At 45.4% G+C, this 21,275-nt stretch overlaps 1 protein-coding gene across 1 annotated transcript in view; it reads left to right on the top strand.

Annotated features, from left to right (window-relative positions):
* FBXW4 (F-box and WD repeat domain containing 4) overlaps window positions 1-21,275 on the top strand; it is a 65,748-nt gene that overhangs the window by 11,416 nt on the left and 33,057 nt on the right. Inside the window, 3 exon segments of the mRNA XM_074591957.1 lie at window positions 2,485-2,670; window positions 3,828-3,960; window positions 6,515-6,609. Of these exon segments, the coding sequence (XP_074448058.1) occupies window positions 2,485-2,670; window positions 3,828-3,960; window positions 6,515-6,609 (414 nt within the window).

A 21,275-nucleotide genomic window follows, 5' to 3' on the forward strand; every position in this document is an offset into this window, starting at 1 on the left:
TACAGACTTCAAACTGTTATATTCCTATCTATTGCTGTATATCATGAGCAATTTTCTGTCCTGCTCTCACAGTGATCATACCTTGGTCCCAGACGTGAACTTACATGTCCCCTTGGAATGCTTGGTTTGTCTCCTGTGCTTTATCCTGGCCCCTAATTTGGATGTACGAATCTAAAATGCCAATTGCCATTCTTCTACCTTATGTTTCTTCATTCTCCTACCTTATGTTTCCCTCCTTCACTGGAAAAAAAAAAAAGGCATATTTGATATAAGAGCAGATTGTTAAATTATTGCTTGCAAAGGCATACTCAGCTTTCAAAGCAAAGAATAAGATAGGTCTCTTGTCTGAAAAGCACATCTGAATTTTCAGACTTCACATCATCGGATAGAAGGAGAAATGAGAAAGATTATGGTTTGTTAGCTGCTGAAAAACAGGGACCTGCTATTGAGATTTCATGCCTTTTTGTGCTGTGTAGATTGAAGTAGTGGATAATGTGCCACTGCTTGTCTAAAGTCTTGGGAACAGCTGTAATGAGCAGAGTGGGTTTTGGTGCAGGTTGTATACCTGCCTTTGAAGTGCTTGCAACCATCTGTGAAGACAGGCTCAGTGGATGTTAGAGATCATTACTAAACCAGCTTCCCAAGTGAAAAGGCAAGGACTGATTTAATGAGGCCACCGTCCAAACTGAATCCTCTAATTTTGATTTATCCTGCTTCAAATTTGTTACTTCTCCTTATGAAAAAGCCATAGAAAAAAGTAAAAAGCTAAACTGCAGCATGAGGAGAGCCGCAGAAACTGGCTGTAGTCTAGGCAAGCTGGATATTCACTTGCTTTTAGAGGACTGCGTAGGAGTGGAGGAAGGAAGGGGAAATCAAAGCCCGCCTAAAACCAAAGCTGCTGCTCCAAAGATGCCTCTTATTTTTTCCATGCATATGATCAAGTCCCAAATGAACGTTATAACCTATGCTCAACTTCTCTGCCTGTGTGACTAAAAGCCTGTTATTGGAGATGAATGCAGGCAAGCAGGAACCTTCTGTCTAATAAGCAATCTTGTCATCTTGCTTGTTTCTAGTTCCTCATTGTAGTGTTATAAGTGTGGCTGTGCTTAATGGCTTTGACACAGAAAATCATGGCCTCTGAGGATGAATAATCGCAAAAAAGAGGGAGACAGGCATTTATGAGAGGGCCTCTTCTTTCAAAACAGTTTGTTCCTCAGTAGTTCAAAAACCGAAAGGCTGCTCTATGGAACAGCTCTGGTTTTGCTCAGTGTTTGCACAGGTATTGGTGCACTCGGCAATGACTGCAGAGTGGAGACAATTTCATGCATCCATGCCCCACAGGATACAAGCCCCATGTCTCTTTGTATCTAGCCTTGCTGTATCCAGAGGCCTATTTGCTGATTTTTCTGGTGGCTACACAAAAGGATGATCTTGAGCAAAGACCTTACTGCCTAAGTGTGCATTGTAGCCTTTTCTGTATTTTGGTTTTGTTTCAATAATAAATAAATTTCTTGTGATGACAGACTTGATTCAGACATTGCTTGAGTGTCTCCTCCTCCTCTTGGTCTCCCAGGAGGGGAAGCATATTTTTTATTTGTAACTTTAATTTCAAAATACTTTGGAACAGGTCCTTTAGCAGTCCACTGCTCTTGTCCTGGAACCTGCCACTGTTCCATAGGTAGCAAGGGGCGTATAGGGTGAATGGGCTCTTCTGAAAGACAGGCAACAGAAAACAGGAGGTTGCTCTGCAGTTGCTTTTGGCTCAGCAGTGGAAGAGGTGTGAATGTAGAAAAATACCTCCTCTATATGATGAGAACAAAGTTCTTGGATAGCCTCAGGCTTGCCCTGCTCCTTTACGTATCAGTATATAGAGAATGCAGGAGGTGGGGGACTTCCTGTCTGTAGGAAGACCGGTGTTATTTGATGTGACCTGCTCCCCTGCTCAGATGCATGTGAAACAATGGCAGCTTTGTGGTCTCTGCTGGGCATCAGCAAATAATGTGCATTATCAAGACTGACTGTTTGCACCAAGAGCTCTGGGCTCTGGTGCGGGCTGTTGGAAATGCTTGGTGTAGCTCACAAATGCCTGATACTCTAGTTTCTTAAAAAGTATAGGGCTCATGAAGAGCGGTCAGGGAGCCTTAAGTATTTCCTATGTAAACTCACTAGACTCTTGGTCATCTTCTCTTTCAGAGATTCCATGCTTCCTTTTCCTCAGCTCTTCGTTAGAAAAATGCCAGCGATGCAATATGCTTTGTATGTTGCTGGAGAAGCTTTGCTTCTTAACTCTGTTACTATATTAAGCCCTGCTGTTGCATGTGACTAGAAGCCCCAGCTTCACAGTTTTCTTGAGTGGGCATTTGCTTTTGTTGATATGTTTACATATGCAATCTTTTTTTTTCTTTTTGTGTGTAAGGTTTTTTTTTTTTGTTTTCTTCTCTTCTCCCCACCCCTTCACTCCCCCAACCTGCTGTCCGTTTCCAGTTTGATGCCCTGGATGGAGCTGGATGGCGAGTATCTCTATCTGTCTCAAGCAGAGAACATCCAGGCTTACCGGCTCTGTCCAGACGGTACAGGTTTGCAGCGTCACCCTCAAGCTATCTTCTCTGGTCACCAGGAGGATGTATGTCGCTTTGTTCTTGTCAACTCCAACATCGTCAGTGGAGGGGGGTAAGTTGGGTGAATGAAGGAGCCCAAGGAGTGTGGCATTGAAGTTGGAAAGGTTTTCTGTAACTCCAGCCCAGTGCAGAGGGGTCAGTCTTGCTACGCACTATCCTCACACTTGGCTGTGTTCAACTGCTGCTGTTTCCTCTGTTATGATTTCGTTCTGGCCTGAAAAAGCTTCTACTACAGCAGTGGAGGAGCTGAGTCTCATGCTGTTGACCTTATAAAGTGTCCTTTTCTCTTCTGAACTTGTGTAGATGTCCACAGAATTGTTGAATTGGGATTGACTGATGTGCGATTTTGATTTCTTTCCCTGTTAGAGCCTGGGTAGCTAGACTGTGTTTTGATATTCAGAACTGCTGCTTAGCTGGGACTGCCGTGGTGCATAAAGCTTTCTAGAGACAAGTATATGTTTATTAGACCTACTGATATAATTGTGGAAAGGGGGAAAACTGCCAAGCATTCCAGCACACGCACACTCCTCCAATTAATTTTGCATTTGACTGGCCTTTTTCAATTACAGCAAATGACAGAACTGTTATTTATAAAGTTTTAGCTATTAATATACAGAGCACTTAAGCACACAATTGGGAAATGCAAGCATGGCTGTCTGCCGTGACTATCTTGAGACTCTCCCTGGTGAACTGTAGCCCAAAATTCATGTGAAAATGAAGGTATGCGTTTAAAATTCCAGTAACTGTATTGGTTGAAAAAAGTCTAAATGTCGTTGTAGTTAATTCAAAGCACAATACCCTGCACGGCTGCTCTGAAATGAATGAAAAGCTGAGGTTGGACGTGGGTGGGAATGACCTCTCACTTGTTCCCTTACTCCAGCCATTCAGCATCCAACCAGGATTCTGGCAAGCTCGAAGCAGCAGGAGGAGGAATGGCTACTCTGCTAGTTTCTGCAGCTTAACACGAAGTGGAGGGGGAAAGATAGCCAGGAAAATTGTCATGTGTGGCAGATCAGGCTTTGACTGGCCAGATGTGGGATTGCAAGAGAACAGGTGATGTGCGAGGAGTGGAGGGTTAATAATGCTCCATGAATTTCAGCTCTCCTGAGAGATTAGTCTTGGTCTTTTTGTGGCACTCCTAAGCACTAATGGAAGGTCCAAGGGACATGCAGCTGATACAGACTCCCTGCCTGGGGATTTGTTTTTCAGAGATGGAAATATTGTCCTTCACAAGATCCATGGCTCCTACAGCGTCAAGTTCTCTGCACATGAGCAGGAGGTGAACTGTGTGGACTTCCAAAGTGGCCTCATTGTCAGTGGCTCCCGAGACAGAACAGCGAAGGTGAGCAGTAAAGTTCCAGCAGCTGCAGGTGCTGCTGCAGAAGTGACCTCAGAGGTCCTGTGTCATGGGTGTTTAAGTGTCAGCAGAACACTTTGTGAGCCCTATCTTGTATGTCTGCACGAGGAGTGCTGGGTACCTTGGCGTAGGTTTGTGTCTCTGAAAAGATGGTTGCTGTGTCAAGCTTTTAGCAAAGAGATTTGGCAGTACTTTATGACATCAGCTGTTAGTTTAAACTAGGAAATGCAGAAGGCAGCAGCTGATGTACAGTGAAAGAAGCAAAACATCTGTCTAACACTGTAATGGAGATCCCTGCCAGTTAGTCTGAAACTTGCCATATGTATCTCAAGCACATCCTTGATTTGTGATACAGTGTTGCTTCACATGCTCCCTGTTGTATATTTGATCACTTTAAGAGATAGCATGACGTCTTTTGCAAATTCATGGGGTTGTGGTTTGTTTATTTGTGGGTTTTGGTGTCATTTTTTAAAAAATTTATTTATTTAATTTTTTAATGGTTCTTGGTTTGCAAACCAGGAGTGAAGTTAGTCTATGAATACTGTTAGCTCCCATTTTTATTTTTCTCTTCCAGTTGGCATCACTGAATCCTGTCACATAATTTTTGGCTATTTCTTTTTGAGGCAAGGCGTTGTTTTTTGTCCTTCTGGATCTGATTGGCAGTGCAGTGTTCCTACACAGACCTGGAGACTTGTTCTCCTGAGCTGTAATGAGCTCTATTTTAGTAGTTTAGAAAACTCCATGTAGGTGTTTCACCCTTGTCCTGCTAGCATGATGCAGTACCTGTAGCATCTTTGCAACCACTTGTTTCATTGTTGGAAGTGGTTGCTGTATGTTGAAAGCTTTGGCTTTCAGAGTAGGCTGATGGATACTCTTGGTCCCTGGTACATGTCATAGAGCATTAATGGAGTGAAGAGGAAAAACTTCTGTTCCTGTTTTGCAAGAGGGGAAGCTGGGACAAAGAAAGACTTAAATGTGTCTTTCGAGGTTTTATAGGAAGTGTGTGGAAATGGGTAACTAACTGACAGGCTGCTGAGCAGCATAACACTATCTGTTTTGTTTTGTCGCTCTGTATGTGTGTACTTCTGGGTAAAAATCACTCCTAAGCAGAGCAGTGTTCTGGTGCAAAGGTTACTGTTGGGGATGCTGCTTGTCTTCTGGGCGCAAGGCCTTGATGCTGCTTTGTGTCACACTTAAGCAGGGGCTGCTCCTCTCTGTTCTGTGGAGCCTCTTTGCTGGGATAGTGCCTTCATGCTGCTTCCCTGGCAGCTGGAGGACAGAACTCCCCGACCTTGAGAACAAATTCCTGAAGGCCAGAGGGGAATTTAAGGCTGTTTTTCTTGGAGCTGGTGTGTGATCTTGCCCACCCAGTGCTCCCCACAGCATAGTCTCTAGGGATATTCGCCTCTTATTTTTTATCATCTCTTTTGTAGGCTGTCTTGTTTGCGTGAATGTGACTCTTGGAGGGTGGAAGGGAATCCCTACCAGCCTTTTAAAGGGGCTCTAAGCATCTAAGCTATTGAGGGCTCTGCTGAGTGTTGATTAGGCCTAAGCCCTGAAGAGCTGCTAATGTACATTCCTGTGTGATAGGCACCAGATAGTGTGCTCTGAGCAATATTTTTAACCTGTAGGAGATAGGGTTGCCTTAAAAGAGTTAAGCTTTTCTACTGCTTTTGCTGACACTAGGTGCTAAATTCCCCGCTGACAAGAATAGCCTGCAATCCTGGGCATTATCAACAAACAAACAAATAGGGCACTCCCAGCTTTGAAGTCTTGAAGTGAAACATTGGGGGTTGGTTACGGAGAACTGAGGGGCTCGAGTCCTGTGGGCCAAGAATGAAGGCAAGGTGGAGAAAATGAAGGCCACAAGCAGAAGCCCCAGCAAGAATCTGGAAGGCTTTATTAAGAGCCAGAAACAAAGGGATGTGTGTGGTGAACTGGTGGAAAGGGATGTGCATGTATGCACGGGTGGGGAAGGGAAGAGATTCTCTCACATTGTAGGTGAGCAAGGAGGGCCCGTTTGAAAATAGCCTGGGGTACACTTAAGAAACTTTGTCAAAAGGAGTAGGTTTATAAAAAAAAAAAAAACAAACCCAAAAAACTATTTTACAGGATAGTGAATGATTGATTTTATAGATAATATGAATGGAATTTTTTCAGAGACGGTACAAAGTTTTCCCACACTGTTCAAGAGAACAGCAGAGATTTGAACAAATCCCACTTCTTGTTTAATTAGCTATGGAAGATGAGAAGTCTCTGTGTTGAGTGCTGCCCTAGAGAGCATGTGGTGATGGGTATGCTCTCTCTTTTACCAGTGGGATGGAAGATCATACTCATAAGCTGAATCTTTGTGTAACTTTAAGTGCTTGTTTCTGCCAGTGACTGGAGGCTTTGCTCCTCAAAAATAAGTAGTGGAATTTCAGGGAGAGGATCTTGGGGAAGGTGTGCGTGGCAGTTTTAGCAGCTCTTCCAGCACAACATTAGCAGTGTGCATCCTACCTTCTGGGTGATGTGGCATAACATGCATCTCTCTCCTTAGGTTTGGTCCCTGTCCGCGGGCAGAGTTGGGCAGTGTCTACATACAGTGCAGACAGAGGATCGAGTGTGGTCCATTGCTATCAGCCCACTATTAAGGTAACTGAGATCTCTTTATTCCCAATTTCCAACAGAGAGAAGTAAAGGTGCTGAATAGACTGTGTGTCCACAAATCTCTCTGAGGCACTAGTGTGACACTTCAGTGTGCTTGTGCCTGCAGCAGGAGCTCAGAGAAGAGTGTGTGGTCTCTGTTCCCCATAACAGTAGAGTGATCCACTCATAAAGAGGCTGTGAAAATGGCCCTGCAATCCTGTTACTCTCTCAGGTGGGACCTGTTCATTCTTACTTGTAGAGCAAACTCTCTGACTTGCTAATTTGAAGCAATGAGCCAGATTCTCTTGAGGTCTTTTGTACTGAAAAGATGCCAATTTGTATTCACATTCTCTGGCAGGAGAGGAAAAAGAAAGGTCCCTGCTTGGGAGCTGTGTGTGGTGATTAGAGCTTGGTTTTCTTTGAGCATGCTGAACTGGGAAAGATGGAAGTGGAGTTCAGGGATGAGGTTTTTCTAGCCTCTATTGCCTGTAGCCCTGTGCTTCTAGTGTGTCTGTGATGCTACAACTTCAGCTTGGGAGGCAAGAGCAGTACCTGCACCAGTGTCTTCCAGGGTGTTCTTCAAAATGCTCCTGTTCTTGAGGAAGTGAAAATCTGATAAACTCTTGCTGTTAAAATCTTACACTGGCCAGCAACGATCTGTCTCTTTGGTTCACTGTTAAGCTGGTCTTCTGCGTGCAAGAGAGATTCTTCCTCAAGGGAGTGGGGGAAGACGACCTATTGTTGCTGCTCATGTGATGACTGCAACTAGTGAATTTTAGGCTTGCGCAAAACCAAAATGCTTTCCACAACTGCTGTCCTCATTAGATTTCCAAGCTTGTTTTGCAGGCAGCAGAGCTAATGGCATTATCAGGGAAATGACCCTTGAGGCCCACTATGATTTTGCTGTTCCCTCATCCCATTGCTCCAAGTGTTTCAGACCAGATAGTGTTTTTGAAGAAGTGCCATGTGCGTTAATGCTGCTGCAAGATGTTAGATAGAAGCCCTTTGCTGTCTTCTGTGCTGCAAGGGTCCCTCTTCTAGCAGACAGGCTCTCTCTTTAGCACCATGGCTGGTTAGAGCCCAGTGGCATGCTGCTTCCTACTTCTAAGTGATGACCTACTGAGGTGGCCTCTTGTCAAGACAGTGTTCCTCTCCCTGGTGTGCACGCTTGTGCACACTCTCTGTCACAATATTTACCCACTGTCTCCCCACCCCCCCTTTCCTCCCTGCAGGGTGATAAATGGGAGGTGGTGGAACAGCTACCCCATGAACAAGTGGGCTTAAATTGTGTGCACTCTTTTCTTTTTTTTTTTTAATGAGACTGTGGACTGTACCAGCCTCCCCCGCTAGCCCACCCTACCATCCTCCCCTTACCCCTCCGTATTTTGGGGAGGGGTGTGTGTGGAGAATTAAAGCCAATTAGCCACGTCATTAATTCTTCAATTTGACGGCTGATATAGCAGGGCCTGAAACACGCTGCTGACCTCATATAATGGGAACCCTGCTCCTTAACATATTGACGATGGGAGAAGTTAATTAAAATTCCACAGAGAGAAGGTGTCGGCTAACCTATAAACCTGTCGCTTCTCAGAACAAATCGCAGCCATCCTAGAAGAGAGAGAGGATCAGAGCAGGAGGGCATGTGGTGGGGGAGGGCCAGGGCAAGGGGCAGAGGAGATGAATTTTTCACTAATAGGTTTTATTGCTTGCTGTCTAATGAGGGTGAGTATCAAAAAGATAATATCTGGTTTCTAGCAAGGTCTTCTTTGGGGAGCTCTGTGGTTTGTTTTATTTGCAAGAGCCCATATTTCACCTGTGTTCATTCCCTATGCACTTGTGTGTGAAGCTTTTCCTCCCTTGCAGCCCCCATTCTTCTTGCCAGAGCTTGGATGCGTTTGTTCCTCAGTGAGGCTGAACATGGCCTATAACCTCCACTTCCTCCGTAACATTTGATGTGCCCTCCTGATTCCTCCTTCTCACCTGTGCTGGTGTAAACTGAGAGCTCCTCCATAAGAATGGACAGTTCTGTGGGTGTAGAACTGCTGTAGAATCAGGCACCAATACCTAAGTATTTTGGTTCATCGTTGCTGAGAACCCACCAGCTTTCTCTATTATGAACACATAGACCTCAGGAACAGCTCAAAGCAGTTGTGCACAGTGGGGTAGGAGCTAGCTCTAGCCATTTGAAAGTGCTTTGGAGAGGCTGCAGTTTCCTGGCCTGGAGGTTTGCCAGGACTAAGACTCTAGAGTACTCAGGGTTATATTCTTACTGAACCTCAATCGTTAATGGGCAGGACTGAAACTTTTCTTCTTGCTTTTCAGTGACATCTCCCTCTGTGTGAAGCTTCCTTAGAAAGTATCACATGTGCTCCTGACCCACACTGCTGCAGCCCTGCTTTGCTAGACTGCTACTCCAATGAGCCTGTGCACCCAAACTAAGCTTCAGAGACTTGTGCTCTTGAAGTGCAGTTCCTCTGGCTTCAGGCATCTTTCTTGGGTAGTCTGCTTTGATTTGTCCGCAGTTTCCCTGTTTCACTACAGAGATCCTCCTGCAGATGTGCTGAGCTAGGGACAAGCCCTCCTTGCTCTTTGTGGAGTGATGCTGGGCTGGGTGCTTGGAGGGTCTGCAAACAGAATGATGCCTGCAAGGGAGATTAAGTAGGGTAAAAGGCGGTAAAAGGGTACCAAAAGTACCCGATCTTCTCTTAATGTGCAGGAGAAAATTGTGCTTAGTCATTTGTATAATCTTTTCAGCCATGGAATTGCCTTCACATCCATATGTGTCGTTGGAGCTTCATTGCTTTGGGGATCTCTAACAGTGCCCTGCAGGGTAGTGGGGATGGAGAGGGCATTGTGTTTCTTCTGGGTTTTCAGCAACTCTTCTGCATAGCTCTGCTGGTCAGTGTGCTTGGAACAGCAGGTCCCACATTGCTTGTCACATCAGAGACTAGAGAAGAGTTTGAGAGTATCCTTATATCCTTAAAATAGGATACTTAAGGGTGCCTCAGCTTGCTCTGGCAATTGTTTTAATTGTTCTCCAAAGCTGTCCTTCTCCATGGAGTAGTAAAATGCTGTACTTGCAGAGAGGCTGTGTACCTTAACCATGTTTCCTAGCTGCTGTAATCCCCTTCCCCCTGAGTTCATTTGCCTTTTGAACTCTGCGTCATGCAGATGTTAAACTTTCATTTACTGGTGCTTACTGCAGTGACTTATGTGTGCTCAGGGACCAGGGCAAGCCTGAGTGCAGTGGACCAATTCAAATGTGCAAAGTGAGGCAAACCCAGGGGTTTCTAGTGGAATAGTGGCACCTTCATGCTTTGTGATTCCCTGAGGTGGCAGTAGCCAGGGAAGAGAAGTGACCACTGTACACTGTTTAATTTGAGGGATAGGTTTATGGAGAAAATGAGGTCCAATTGCCTGGCATTTATGGCTGCAGAAACATAAGGCTAATGATATACGTTGTACTGCTGAAATGTTCCTTTATTTAGGGGAAAATTTGTTGCAGTTTTTTTTTCCCCTAATGATAGAGAAGCTTGTAAACTGGAGGGGAAAGAAAAAAGTGGACCTTAATGTTAAATTCATTATTAATCTTGGATTCAGAAATTCTTTGGTGTTGGATTAATAAAAGTATTCAAATCTAAGCTGGCTTCTCCTGCTGGATCTGGCCACTGGCATGTCCTATATAGATTTTAAAATATTTGTCATGAGAGCTTCCCATGTTGTACTCAGTGTGACGAATTTTAAACTAAGAAAAGAGATGCTGGAGGCACAAAAATGGTTTTTCAATGTGCAACTATAGATGGAGAGCTAGGAGAACTTTGGTGCAATTTGGGGCAACATTAGGCAACCGTAATGCCCCCTATTGTGGCAGTGATGTGCTTTGTGTGTGGAAGCCCAAAAGACAGTCTCTCCTTTTCCAGCTGTGTCATTGGTCTACTGCAGTACATGACTACTTCTTGCAAATGTTGCCTTGCTGAAGTGCAGGTTTTCTCCAGAGAGGAGGAAAGTTTGTACCAAAGCTATCTGCATCAAATGTTTAATTTAAAGGAAAATGAGTAGTTCTGTGAGCGGTTGAATTTAAAAAGCTAGGCTTGCTCTGTCTTTTCTGATTATGCGGTGTTGTAGTTAAGACCGGACTCCTCTATTTTAACATGTTAATTTAAATCTCTGTTAACCTAATTGCCTCTCCCATGGAATATTATGGGGAAGTAATATCTGGGGAGACCTCTACCGCTGTGGACAACCTCAGACAAACTGTAAAACATACCCAAAACTTGCTGGGGACAGGAAGGAAGAGAAGGGTTACTGATGGGCACCTTGCCTGAATGGACCTCTCTTCCATTGGGAACAATCAAAATGATTAATTTTGAGGGCTTCTTTTTAATGGTTATCTGGAAACTTTTTGTGAAAGTGAAACAATCTGATCTTGCCGATTGTATTAGAGCAAAACAACCCACTTGAGTCAGAGCAACTTTGCAGTGGTTTTATCTGTACAGTTGAAGCCTTGAGGCGCAGCAGTTAGTGCTCCACTTTTATCAGCAGATATCCCCTACTGCATATCAAGATGAACTGTTGGCTGTAGTGGTGCTCTCTTTTGACCTAGCTTTGCACAGACAACCTCTCTGAGTCTGCTAGGACTTGGGACAAGTAACTGGGTTTTATTCTGGTTTGTGCATTGCCAGCAAAATAGCAGGCAGCAACAGCTCTGTGGTCCTTGGGGATCTCCATAGAGCCTGGTTGGTTTGAATAATTGAGAGGGGACTTTGACCTGCAGCTGTTTCTTAAGCAGGGGCAGGAAGAACCTGCTCAACTGTGAGATCCCAGGGTGGACTTGCAGAGTTAGTGGTGGCGTTAACTACCATCTCTTACAGACCTCAGAGAGTGATCTGGATGCAGGTTTCTAGATACGTGTCATATAGTCATTGCTGACTTGGTGCTCTTTCACCCTCAAGCTGAAGAGCAGGAAATGAGTATCAGTTTCTCCCCTCTGAAGCTAAAATGACACCTGTGTCTTATCCATGTGCCCTGACTGTTCCCTTGATGCTGGGAGGAAGAAGACTTTGTTTTACCTTCTTTAATTTTGTGATAATGACTGTATTTGGTCGTCTTCACATGGGTGAACACGTGAAAATACATGTCCCTTTTCCTTGTCCTCTAGAAAAAAACACATGTGCAAACACTTCTGTAAGTTAAAAAACTGCAACTTACCTTTCTTCACTTCAGTTTCTTTCCTTTGCCATCTAAAGCTCATGCGACTGATGACTTGTTCCCTTTTTGTCACTTTTGGCCGATACGCTAACATATATATTTTCTGTGAATTGGCTCACTAGTGGTTGTGGGCAGGTGAGCAGGTTTTGGGAGGCAGTAGCTAACCGAGTTAGAACCCAGACATCTGTTTCTAATCCTGTGGAGCTGTGATACATATTGAATTATTTTTTTTTTTCCTCCCCCTGCAGTTTTTTCTCATCTTTCCCCTTGCTTGAGGGGAAAGTCTGTCTTGGAAAGCTTAGGGGAAGCATCTTTCTTGCGCTGCTTGGTTTGCACAGGAGAACCCATCTTGTTTAATCGATGTGACAGAAGAAACTTAGTTGAGGGGGCTGGCAGCCTTATGATTTGAGGTTTCTATTTCCAGTTTGCAATTGTTTTCTCTTTGCTTTTTAAATTCGCAGAGGGAGAAGGTAACTTCACCAGACCTTGGCTGCTGTTTACCTTTACTCGGCTGTGCAGCGTGCCTTTGTTTTTCCACCTTTGATCAGTGTCCTGCCAACAGATAATTTAGCAATTGCATCCCAGGGTGGAAGTGTGGAGTTAATGTTAAAATTAGGGTTTTTTTCCTTTCCGAACTTCTCTGGCTGATGGAGCAGAGAAGGGGAGAGGGGAGGTGAAGGGGGCCATAAATTCTAGACCCGGTGATTCTGCTCCTTGTAGAGAAACGAAAGCCTCTGATGTCTCTTCAGCACTTTCATTAACATTTAAATTAAGGGTTTGTTTTTCAGGCCGCTTCAGTCACAGCCCTTTCATAGCCTGACACATGGAGGCTGTTCTCTCTCTCTCTCTCTCTCTCCAGCTTGCAAATCAGTGTACAATAGTAATCACTGCTGTATTTTTTTTTTCTGATCTCTCAGGAGGGCAGCGACCTGACAAGCTGTACCAGAGGTTCAAAGAGAATCAGAAACGGAGTGCAAAGGTAGATGGGCAGGAGGATGCCGGGTTTCACTCCTACAATTAGAGTGGTGTCTGTTCCCTCCCCTGCCTTTCAAAGGGTTGCTTTTGGGGGCGGGGAGGGACAGAGAGGGATGGACCTTTCTTGTGCGGTGAGAGCCCCAGGTGCAGATGCCTCTAACCAGGCTCATCTTCCACTGTTACTCCTCCCAGATGAGGCCGGAGGTGTCACTCAGAGGATGTGAGCTCATGCCCTGAGGTGGGAAGTGGAGCTGTAGTGTCCTAAGATAGCAGCCTAGCCCCTCTAAAGGAGTGTTGATTCACTCTGAGGACAGCAGGAGGCTGGTCCTCAGCCTGCCATTGGCATTTGAAAGGAGGGCGATAGTGGAGGATATTGCCCTGAAGTAAGGAACTCACCTCTGTCTTCCTTGCTGCAGCGCTGAAGTCATGTCTGCTCTGAGCATGAGCATGGCACCTTATTGTAACAGTACAGGAGATAGCTCATTTGAGGTGTCCATTTGGATCCTGGCTTACAACAGCCTAAACCAGGCCATACCTTGTTGTAGCTAAGTAATTTATGGTATAGGAACTAGTTGGTTTAACATCAAGAAGAAAAAACTGTCTTACACCTGCTTCAGCAATTGTGTAAGAGCCAAGGAACAAGGGGACAGTTTCAGGAATGGCAGTGACTTGCAGTGGAGAAGCAGTATAGTAGGATTTAGGTAAATACACGAGTCTTTGTCCCAAAGCTTTTTTGGGATCTTCTACTTCTCATCTCCCACACAGCTGGTCCGCATGGGTAGGCTGTTATCTTCTGTGGGCTCTCTGATGGGAGTTGGAGGACTCTGAGCAGCACTGAGCTGGTGTCTTCCGTGAGCTAAAAGTGGATAAAAGGCAGAGGAAAATGAGTGAAGTGTTCAGCATAATGAAACCTGCAGCTTTGTTGCTGTGGCTGTCATACTGTTCATGTCTTCACTCTACCACCACCCCAAATTTGCTTGCCTTACACTAAGAGCTTGATCCAGATGGGCTTTGAAGGACACCAACAGGATGAGAGCAGCAAGCTGGCAGTGGGATCAGGAAGGGTATTCCCTGTGTGGTGGTGGATGGGGTGCCAGAAGTTTCTGTTTCTTCAAGATTGGTCTTGCTTGTGCTGGTGGTGGCCATGATTTGTACCGTCTGGCTCTTCTGGAGGACCTAATTCAAAATCATGCACTTGCAGAAGTCTCCTATATATGCTGGGAAATGTTTCTGTTCTGGGTTTTGGATTTTTTTGCCCTTTTGTGTGAACTGCCACAGACTGTAGTCTGTCACTTCTTGTGTCACTGTTGTCAGGTTGAAGTATTGTGCAGTTACTGTGTGTGTGGTGATGACTCTCAGACAGCGAGTGATACAGAACAACTTTTCAGGGGCAGGTGATCTTGTCCATATTCCAAACACTCTGGAGCTGTGTGGTGGGATGTGCTTCTCTGATCCCATCTGACCCATGCTCTGTTTTCTACCACCTGTCCGATTGCGCTTTCACTGCAAGTGGGTCCTAGCTCCTCTTGTCTGAGAAATTTCTACGTAGTCCTAAGAACTACCACCGTCAAAGTCCTCTTGGTATCTTCATCCTGTATAATGCAAGGGGGATTCAGAATGTCTGCTCTGCTCTGCTGGTATCCATCCACTTTTCCAGGTGCTTCAGTTTTTGGAGGTTAATAGGTTCATGCCCACTGAGTTTTTCCTTCTTCAGGGCCCAGTGTCAGATAGTGCTGAGCATGTTTCGTGAAGCCCACAGCCTGTGCAAACCAAAGCTATTGGGAATAGGAAAGAGGATGCTTAGTACTTGCCACAGTGTCCTCGATTATGACTTCTGAGCTACCTCCAATGTTGCTCAGTCTGTAACTTTTCAATGAGGACAGCTTTTAATTTAAGCTCTCTTGAGGCTGGATGCAAGCATGGAGCCTAGCTCGGCTGCCCCAGCAGTACTTGGGGCAAGTGTTCTGCAGCACTAACTGGGGTAACTCCTACTAAATTCTCTTTGGAAGCTCCACTGTATTTATGGGTGGGGAGGGCGGGGGGATGCCTGCCCTCCCACCTTCCCCCATGTTGTCTCAAAAGGCCCTGGTGCATCTTTGATTAGGTGTAGGTCAAAAGAATTTCCACATCGTGACCTTAATAACTGGGGTTGATTGGCAGGCGGTCTGCGGAGAGGGAGCAGCCTGTCCCTTTCATCTCCCTTGGTGCTGTGCTAGGACAATGGGCCAGCATATTTTCCTTGTTGTTCCTCATTTGAAAAGGGTCTGGTATCTCTACTAGGTACCTGTGACATGGGGGTCTTGATTGGGGTCTCATAAAGGGCTCTGTCAGTGTGTCCAAAGGCCAGGAATACAAAGGCGATCAGTGGGTGGGGGTCTCAGCTGACCACTGAAGAAGGGAGGGGAGGGTCCTGGAAGCAGTGGAGGGAGAAGCAACCCCTGATGGGAGACCTTAAAGGGGGGAGGGGGGGAGGAGGCGGCCCATTTTTGTCCCGAACTCATCAAGCACATCTGCAGAATTGTCCCAGCCGCTGCCTCCCAGTTTCAAAAGAAAATGATCGTTTGATAAACCGTCCTGATTCACCACTTTCTCACAAGGGAGGGAGACCCACCTTTGACCTCTATGATTTCACATTGGGCCCAGCTTCCCCCCTCCCCATCCAATTGCTGGAGAAACTTTGAAATGCATCCATTGCTCTCCCTCTCCTTCTCCCTCTTTCCCTTTACTCTCTCTCTCTTTTTTTTTTATCCCCCCCCCCCCCCTTTTTTTTTTTCTCCTCCTCTTCCCACCACCCCCACCTTCCCCGCTCTCCTGCTTTGTAAAAAAGCAGGCGTACTGCTTTGGAGTTTAGGGCAAGTAATTAGTAAAATCTTTTCTGCAGCACAATAAAACCGCAGCGCTTGGCCCGCATATTCCCACAATTTACATACTCGCGGGCATTCGAGAAAACAGGTGGCATTCCCAGTGCATCGCTGCCTATGAAAATCATTTGGAAGGCAGGGAGGGGAGGGTGCTGGGACCCGCTCGCTCCTGCGAGCTATAGGAATGTGCATGAATATATTAAAATGTTTTCACACAATGCTTTTATTTTCCAACGGGAAGGGGCATCTTCTGGATGAAAGGCGGCTGGCCCAGACACAGGCCTCTTCCGAATACTCTTTCCCACTCGGGGTTTGTTTGCATGGACCAGAGAGAGAGGGGGCCTGGGGGGGAGGAAAGGGCAAGGGTGCTATCTATGAAGAGTAAATCTTTGTGTGCTTCCTACCCACTCCCCGTTTGTGGTCCCAGAAAGTGGAGTTATGAGGGAATCGTCGCTGCAGAGGGGGGCAGAAGGGGGGATCATCAGGACTTTCTGCAAAAGCTTTTGGAGGCATTGAAAACGTAGAGAGGAAATAGCTTGTAATGGAGCATACAGCTCTCTGACCAACGTGATTCAGTGGCTGCAGCAGGAAATGACTGAGAGGGAGCTGGCTATCTTGGGCAGTATTAGCAAAGTGCCTATTAATAACAGAAAACACTCTTGCAGTACTTTTCCAGCTTCATCTTATTGTCAAGAACAGGCTGCTCAGTGCTCAGCCTGGGCAATGTAGCCAACTGTTCCTCTCCTTTTTCCAAGAGGGCAGTTGTTCCAGGCTGTGCCACAGGTGGAACCCAGCAGTTCCTGCTCCATTTCAGTCAGGGACCACTTAGCTGCATTGCTTCCTAAGAGGTTCTTTGGGTGCTTTCAACTTGTAGGGCATTGACAACAGATATATGGTGAAACTTGTGTCTAGAGAGTGTAGGTTGGGGATTTCCTTGCTAACAGACAAGAATTGAAGGAGAGAATTGAAGTGAAGGGAGGGAGAGGCTGAACACAACTAATGAATGGCTTGGCTTAGGAGCAGAGCGTGCATGTAGGGAAGACCCTGAGTTCAGCTGCGTGGATGCTGTTTTGTTTGAGAATACTGGGGCAGGCTGCAATGGGGCCTTGTTGGAAGAAAACAGAGGTAGGCTGGTGGCAAGATTTTTATTTTTTTTTATTTTTAATAGTATTCTTTTGGTGAAAATGCCTTTTAAAATTTCTGTGGGAAGTGGTGTGGTGCCAGTATGGTGATCTGAATGCCTGTCTCATATGTGCTTTTCTGGGCACGCATCCTGTCCAGATGGGTTCTGCCCTGAGGATTTACAAGCCTGCCTGCAGCCAGCCAGAACCACAGCAGCACAAATCTGTGGATGCCCTGAAGAACTATTCAAAAGCCCATGTTACCTAGCTCAAGCCTCTGCTCTCCTGAAGGAACTTTTCAAAACACAGACTCCCAGAACAGGGCATAATATATTTAGAGGAGTGGGAAGAGCTTTTCTGAGACTTTCTCCTTGGCTAAGCCAACTTTCCTTGTCCCCTCTGACCAGACTCTTATCTGTTACAGATGGGAGAGAGTGTATTCCCCAGCCCTGCAAGGAGCTAAACAATACAGCATCTCAAAATGTTTTGCAGAAGGGTGTTCTTGCATGGCAGCTGTTCCTAAAATGGATCTGCAGAAGTAGCAAACCTCTATAATGCTTTTTCTCCCAGCTGCCTTGCACTGTTCATACTGGTGTTGGTCATGGTGCAAAGGTCTCTCACCTTTTGTTGGAAACAACCAACAACCCAACTGGCAAGAGGGCTTACTTTTTATTTTTAATTATTGTCTTCCCAATTCCCTGCTCCTCCCCTTCATCTTTCTGCATTTCTTAAAGAGGCAGTGGAGGGAAAAAAGCTTTGGTTTTTGTTTGGGAAGGGGGTTAGGAAGGGCTACGTGGCCCCTGCAACCTCTCGTAGGGGTGTCTTGTCAGGGCACGGCATGAAGGGCACAAACAGATCATAACCTTTAAATGAAAATGCGATGGAGGGAAGAGATGAAAGCAGTGAAACAAATTAGATACATCTAGAGGGGGTGCTCAACTGGAGAAAATTAGCATTTCTTCCTAATTGGAGTGCAGGGCATTCCATTACAGGTTTTCATTACAAGTAGGGAAGCACTGGGCCTCTTTGGGGGATTTCCCCCTGTCCTCAGTTCTTCTAAAAGTAAAAAAATATATTTGAGAGAGAACTGAGAAGGACTGAATTTATCAGAGTGAAGGTTTCAGACTGCTGAAGGAAGAGAAATGATAGTAAAGCACCAGTTTGCTGTTCATTAGGAGAAGAAAGTGATGATTGTGTGCATGTTACACAAGTGCTAGTCAGGTGCTAGTCCTAGTTTTCCTGAAGGAAACTAAAAAGTTTACAGGAGACTGCAGGTGATGGTAACTTTCTGATGCTAGTACTTGCTGAATGAAATTCGTAAACCATATCCAAAATGCACTAGTTTGTTTGAAGCATAGGGATGTGTGTTTTATGACTAAGATTAACCTGCTTTACACCGTATATCAAGTCCATGTTGTGCAAAGCACTCATTCAAGGCATGTCTGTCTGATTGTGCCTCTGATCAGAGCTGTTGTATCCAACAGGAATTTGGATATATCCCTGGGAAGGCGGGAAGGCAATGGCTGACTTCCAGAGCGAAATGTCTTGTGCCTGCACTGGGGCTTGTGCATAGATAGCTTTGTGGTCCACATAGCTTATGCCAACTTGAGAAACAGGCATGCATGGATGTTCTTTATATGTGCATCTTCACATATAAATGGGTGCTAAGAATAACTTAGAGGGAATTTAAGGGACAAGGTTTTGCATTGCATCTCTGGATTAGGAGTAGGGAGAGACAGTTTCTTTTTTTCCAAGCAGGAATTGGATTATCAGTGCTCTCAGGAAAAGGGGGAAAGTAGAAATAAAAAAGAAAAGCAGACTTGCTTCAGGTGTGTGGTATGCAATGTATGTTGGTCTGCCAATCTACAGCTACAAAATTTCCTGTTCCAGCACAGGAGATGGAATATATAAGCATAGGAATGTGGATTGTAGGAAACTATTGAAGGAAGGGTCCTCTCTGCACAGAAGGTGGTTCCTAGCAAAGTGGGAGGCTGTTTACAGCAGCAGTGCCTTCATCCTGGGCGGGCTCTTTCATCCATGTGTCCAGGATATCATTGCAGGTGATATGAATTTATGGAATTCATAAACTTAAATCTCTGACTTAACCCTTGCTGCTGAATTTTGGCGTTTTGACACAGAGCTAGTACTGCCCTCTAGGTCCATCTTCAGGCCTAGAGAAAATACTGTTAAAAATGAAACGATGGCTCAGAAATGTGAAGTATTAGGTCTGTCACACATCAGGATGATGATGTCTCCCATCCCACCCTTCTCCAGCCACTTCAGTTCTTACAGAAGACGCTTGGCAGACTGTTTAAAATGAGCAAATGCATCAGTCTGGCTCTAGATTAGTGAAGCAAACTACTTTTGAAACACTGGGGGAGGCAGAGAGGAGATGGGAGCAGGACCAGAGAGGCTGGAGTTTGGAGAGGAGCAAATGGCTATGAGAAGATAGTCAGGCTTGAAGGGGGACTGATTCTGCTGAAGAATGGGAATTTCTACTCAGTATGTGCAGTTGTGCATCTGGCTTGTGTGCTAATGTGCTTTAAAATACAGCATGCCAGAGTGTCTCATGCCCGTAGCTAAGCTTCAGCTTCCCTGGGTAGCTGGCATCCTGCATCTCTGTTGGGAGTGGAATTAGACTATGACTCTTTCCTTGGCTCAGTTGCCTCTGGTTTCTTTTCAGAGCAGTGTGAGACTGCTCCAGACTGGAAGGCACATTGGAAAGTCTGTTCTCTCTGTGTAGTGTTGCTTATAGTGTGTTCTGTGGTTCGTTATCTAGGATTTGTCATGTCTTCTCTACCTTCCCTCCCACCTGCAAGAAGCACAACTGCTGCAGCCACTTTCTTGATCTAAAGAGGTGTTGTGGGTTCATGATGCTCTACTTGCTCCATTCTCTGCACATGCTTGTGCGTGGGATGTACTCATACTGCTTTGTAGGCATCCTGACGCTTCACAGATGCGGGGCTAATGTGGGACCATGTGTTAAAGCGAGCTTTTAATGTGCATAGCCCTGTCTAATTAGTAAATCCTTGTTCTTTCTCCTCTGAGACTGAGGTACATGTTCCTCTAAGTCTAGCCGTCCATCAAAGAGGACTTGAAATGAGGCCCTGCTATGGTTGGTAGGCACAGGCAGCTAATGAAGAGAGAGAGCCCATTTCCTTTGAGGAGAGAGACCTGTACCAAGGTGATTGATAGTCCCAGAGATTTATTAGTGTGGGGGCTGAATAGAGGCTTGCAAACTAGAACCCAACAGCTTATTTTTTTCAGGGCAAAAAGAACTCTGGTGGTCATCTGTACATCTGTATGTGTACCTTCCCACCCCCGAAAAAAAAAAAAGGAGACTAAAGAAAGAAGTGAACTGATCAGAGGAAGCAATTACAGACTAAGCTGGGTCAAGCAGCAACTGCTACTATTGCTGTGCTTGGTCTCTGCCTCCTGGAGCAGCTGTCTTGCGCTTTGCACCTGTGCTTTGTTCGGGGACCTGCTTCATCTGTCCAGGGTGATTATATGAGGGATGGGGATGGAGCAGGACTGTCTGATGGAACAGGCTTACTCTTTCTTCTTATTTTCTGTCTTGCATGGGGTATTGATTAACACATGTGGCCTATAGCATGTTTTCCTTTTTTCCTTTACCATATACTCCCCCTGGATTTTCTCCTCTTTGACAGTGGAGAAGCAAGAGACCCCACTCCAGAAATTAGAAAAACAACAAAGTTTCTCTGGCATCTGTCTTCTGATGGTCTCAGAGCAGTCTGGGATCGTGTGCAGACCACTTTGGATAGGTTTATAGCCTGGCAGAATAAGGACTTGCTGCTCTGTTATGTGGTGGAAAATATCAGGTACTCTGGTAGTATTGAGTGCAGGTGAACAGCACTGTTCCCACTGTGCAATGGCTCTGTCCTCTGCTTCCCAGAGTATGGTTTACGAGATCCTAATGGTCCTCAGACCCATGTTGTCTCTCTGGCTCTTTCAGTGAAGCCAGCGATATGAGTCCCTACTGATCTAGGAGTGACTGAGAATGGTTGAAGCCTGAAGCTTGGAGCAACAAATTATCCTGCCTCAGAAGGGGCAATAAACCAACCTCTTCAGGGTCTGAAGCAGATAGACAGGTCTGCTTAGATAGGCAGATAGGCAGGTCTAGCAGCAGATAGTCTACAATAGTTGATATAGGCATTTGAAATTACTAGGAGATTGCTTTAAAATGGACAAAAGATAGCATTTCTCCACACAGTGTACAGTGAGCTTCCTGCTTCAGAAGGTTATAGAGGTGGATGATGCCAGCAGTTTTGAAAGGGATTTGGCAGGTCTGTAATGAAGGACTAGCTGGGGATACATTCTCTAAAATCCTTAATACGGCAATTGTATTGTAGGTACAAATTGAAGTACAAAGAGAATGACCACAGAAAGTTGCCCAAGCTTACATGTTCTTCCTAAACAGCATCTGCTAGTACCGCTTGCTGGAGATAAAACAGTGAGTTAGACAGACCATGGCTTGACCAACGTGGGC

Source organism: Larus michahellis, chromosome 6, assembly GCF_964199755.1.
Source record: "Larus michahellis chromosome 6, bLarMic1.1, whole genome shotgun sequence".
In the NCBI taxonomy this organism is placed as follows: Eukaryota; Metazoa; Chordata; class Aves; order Charadriiformes; family Laridae; genus Larus; species Larus michahellis.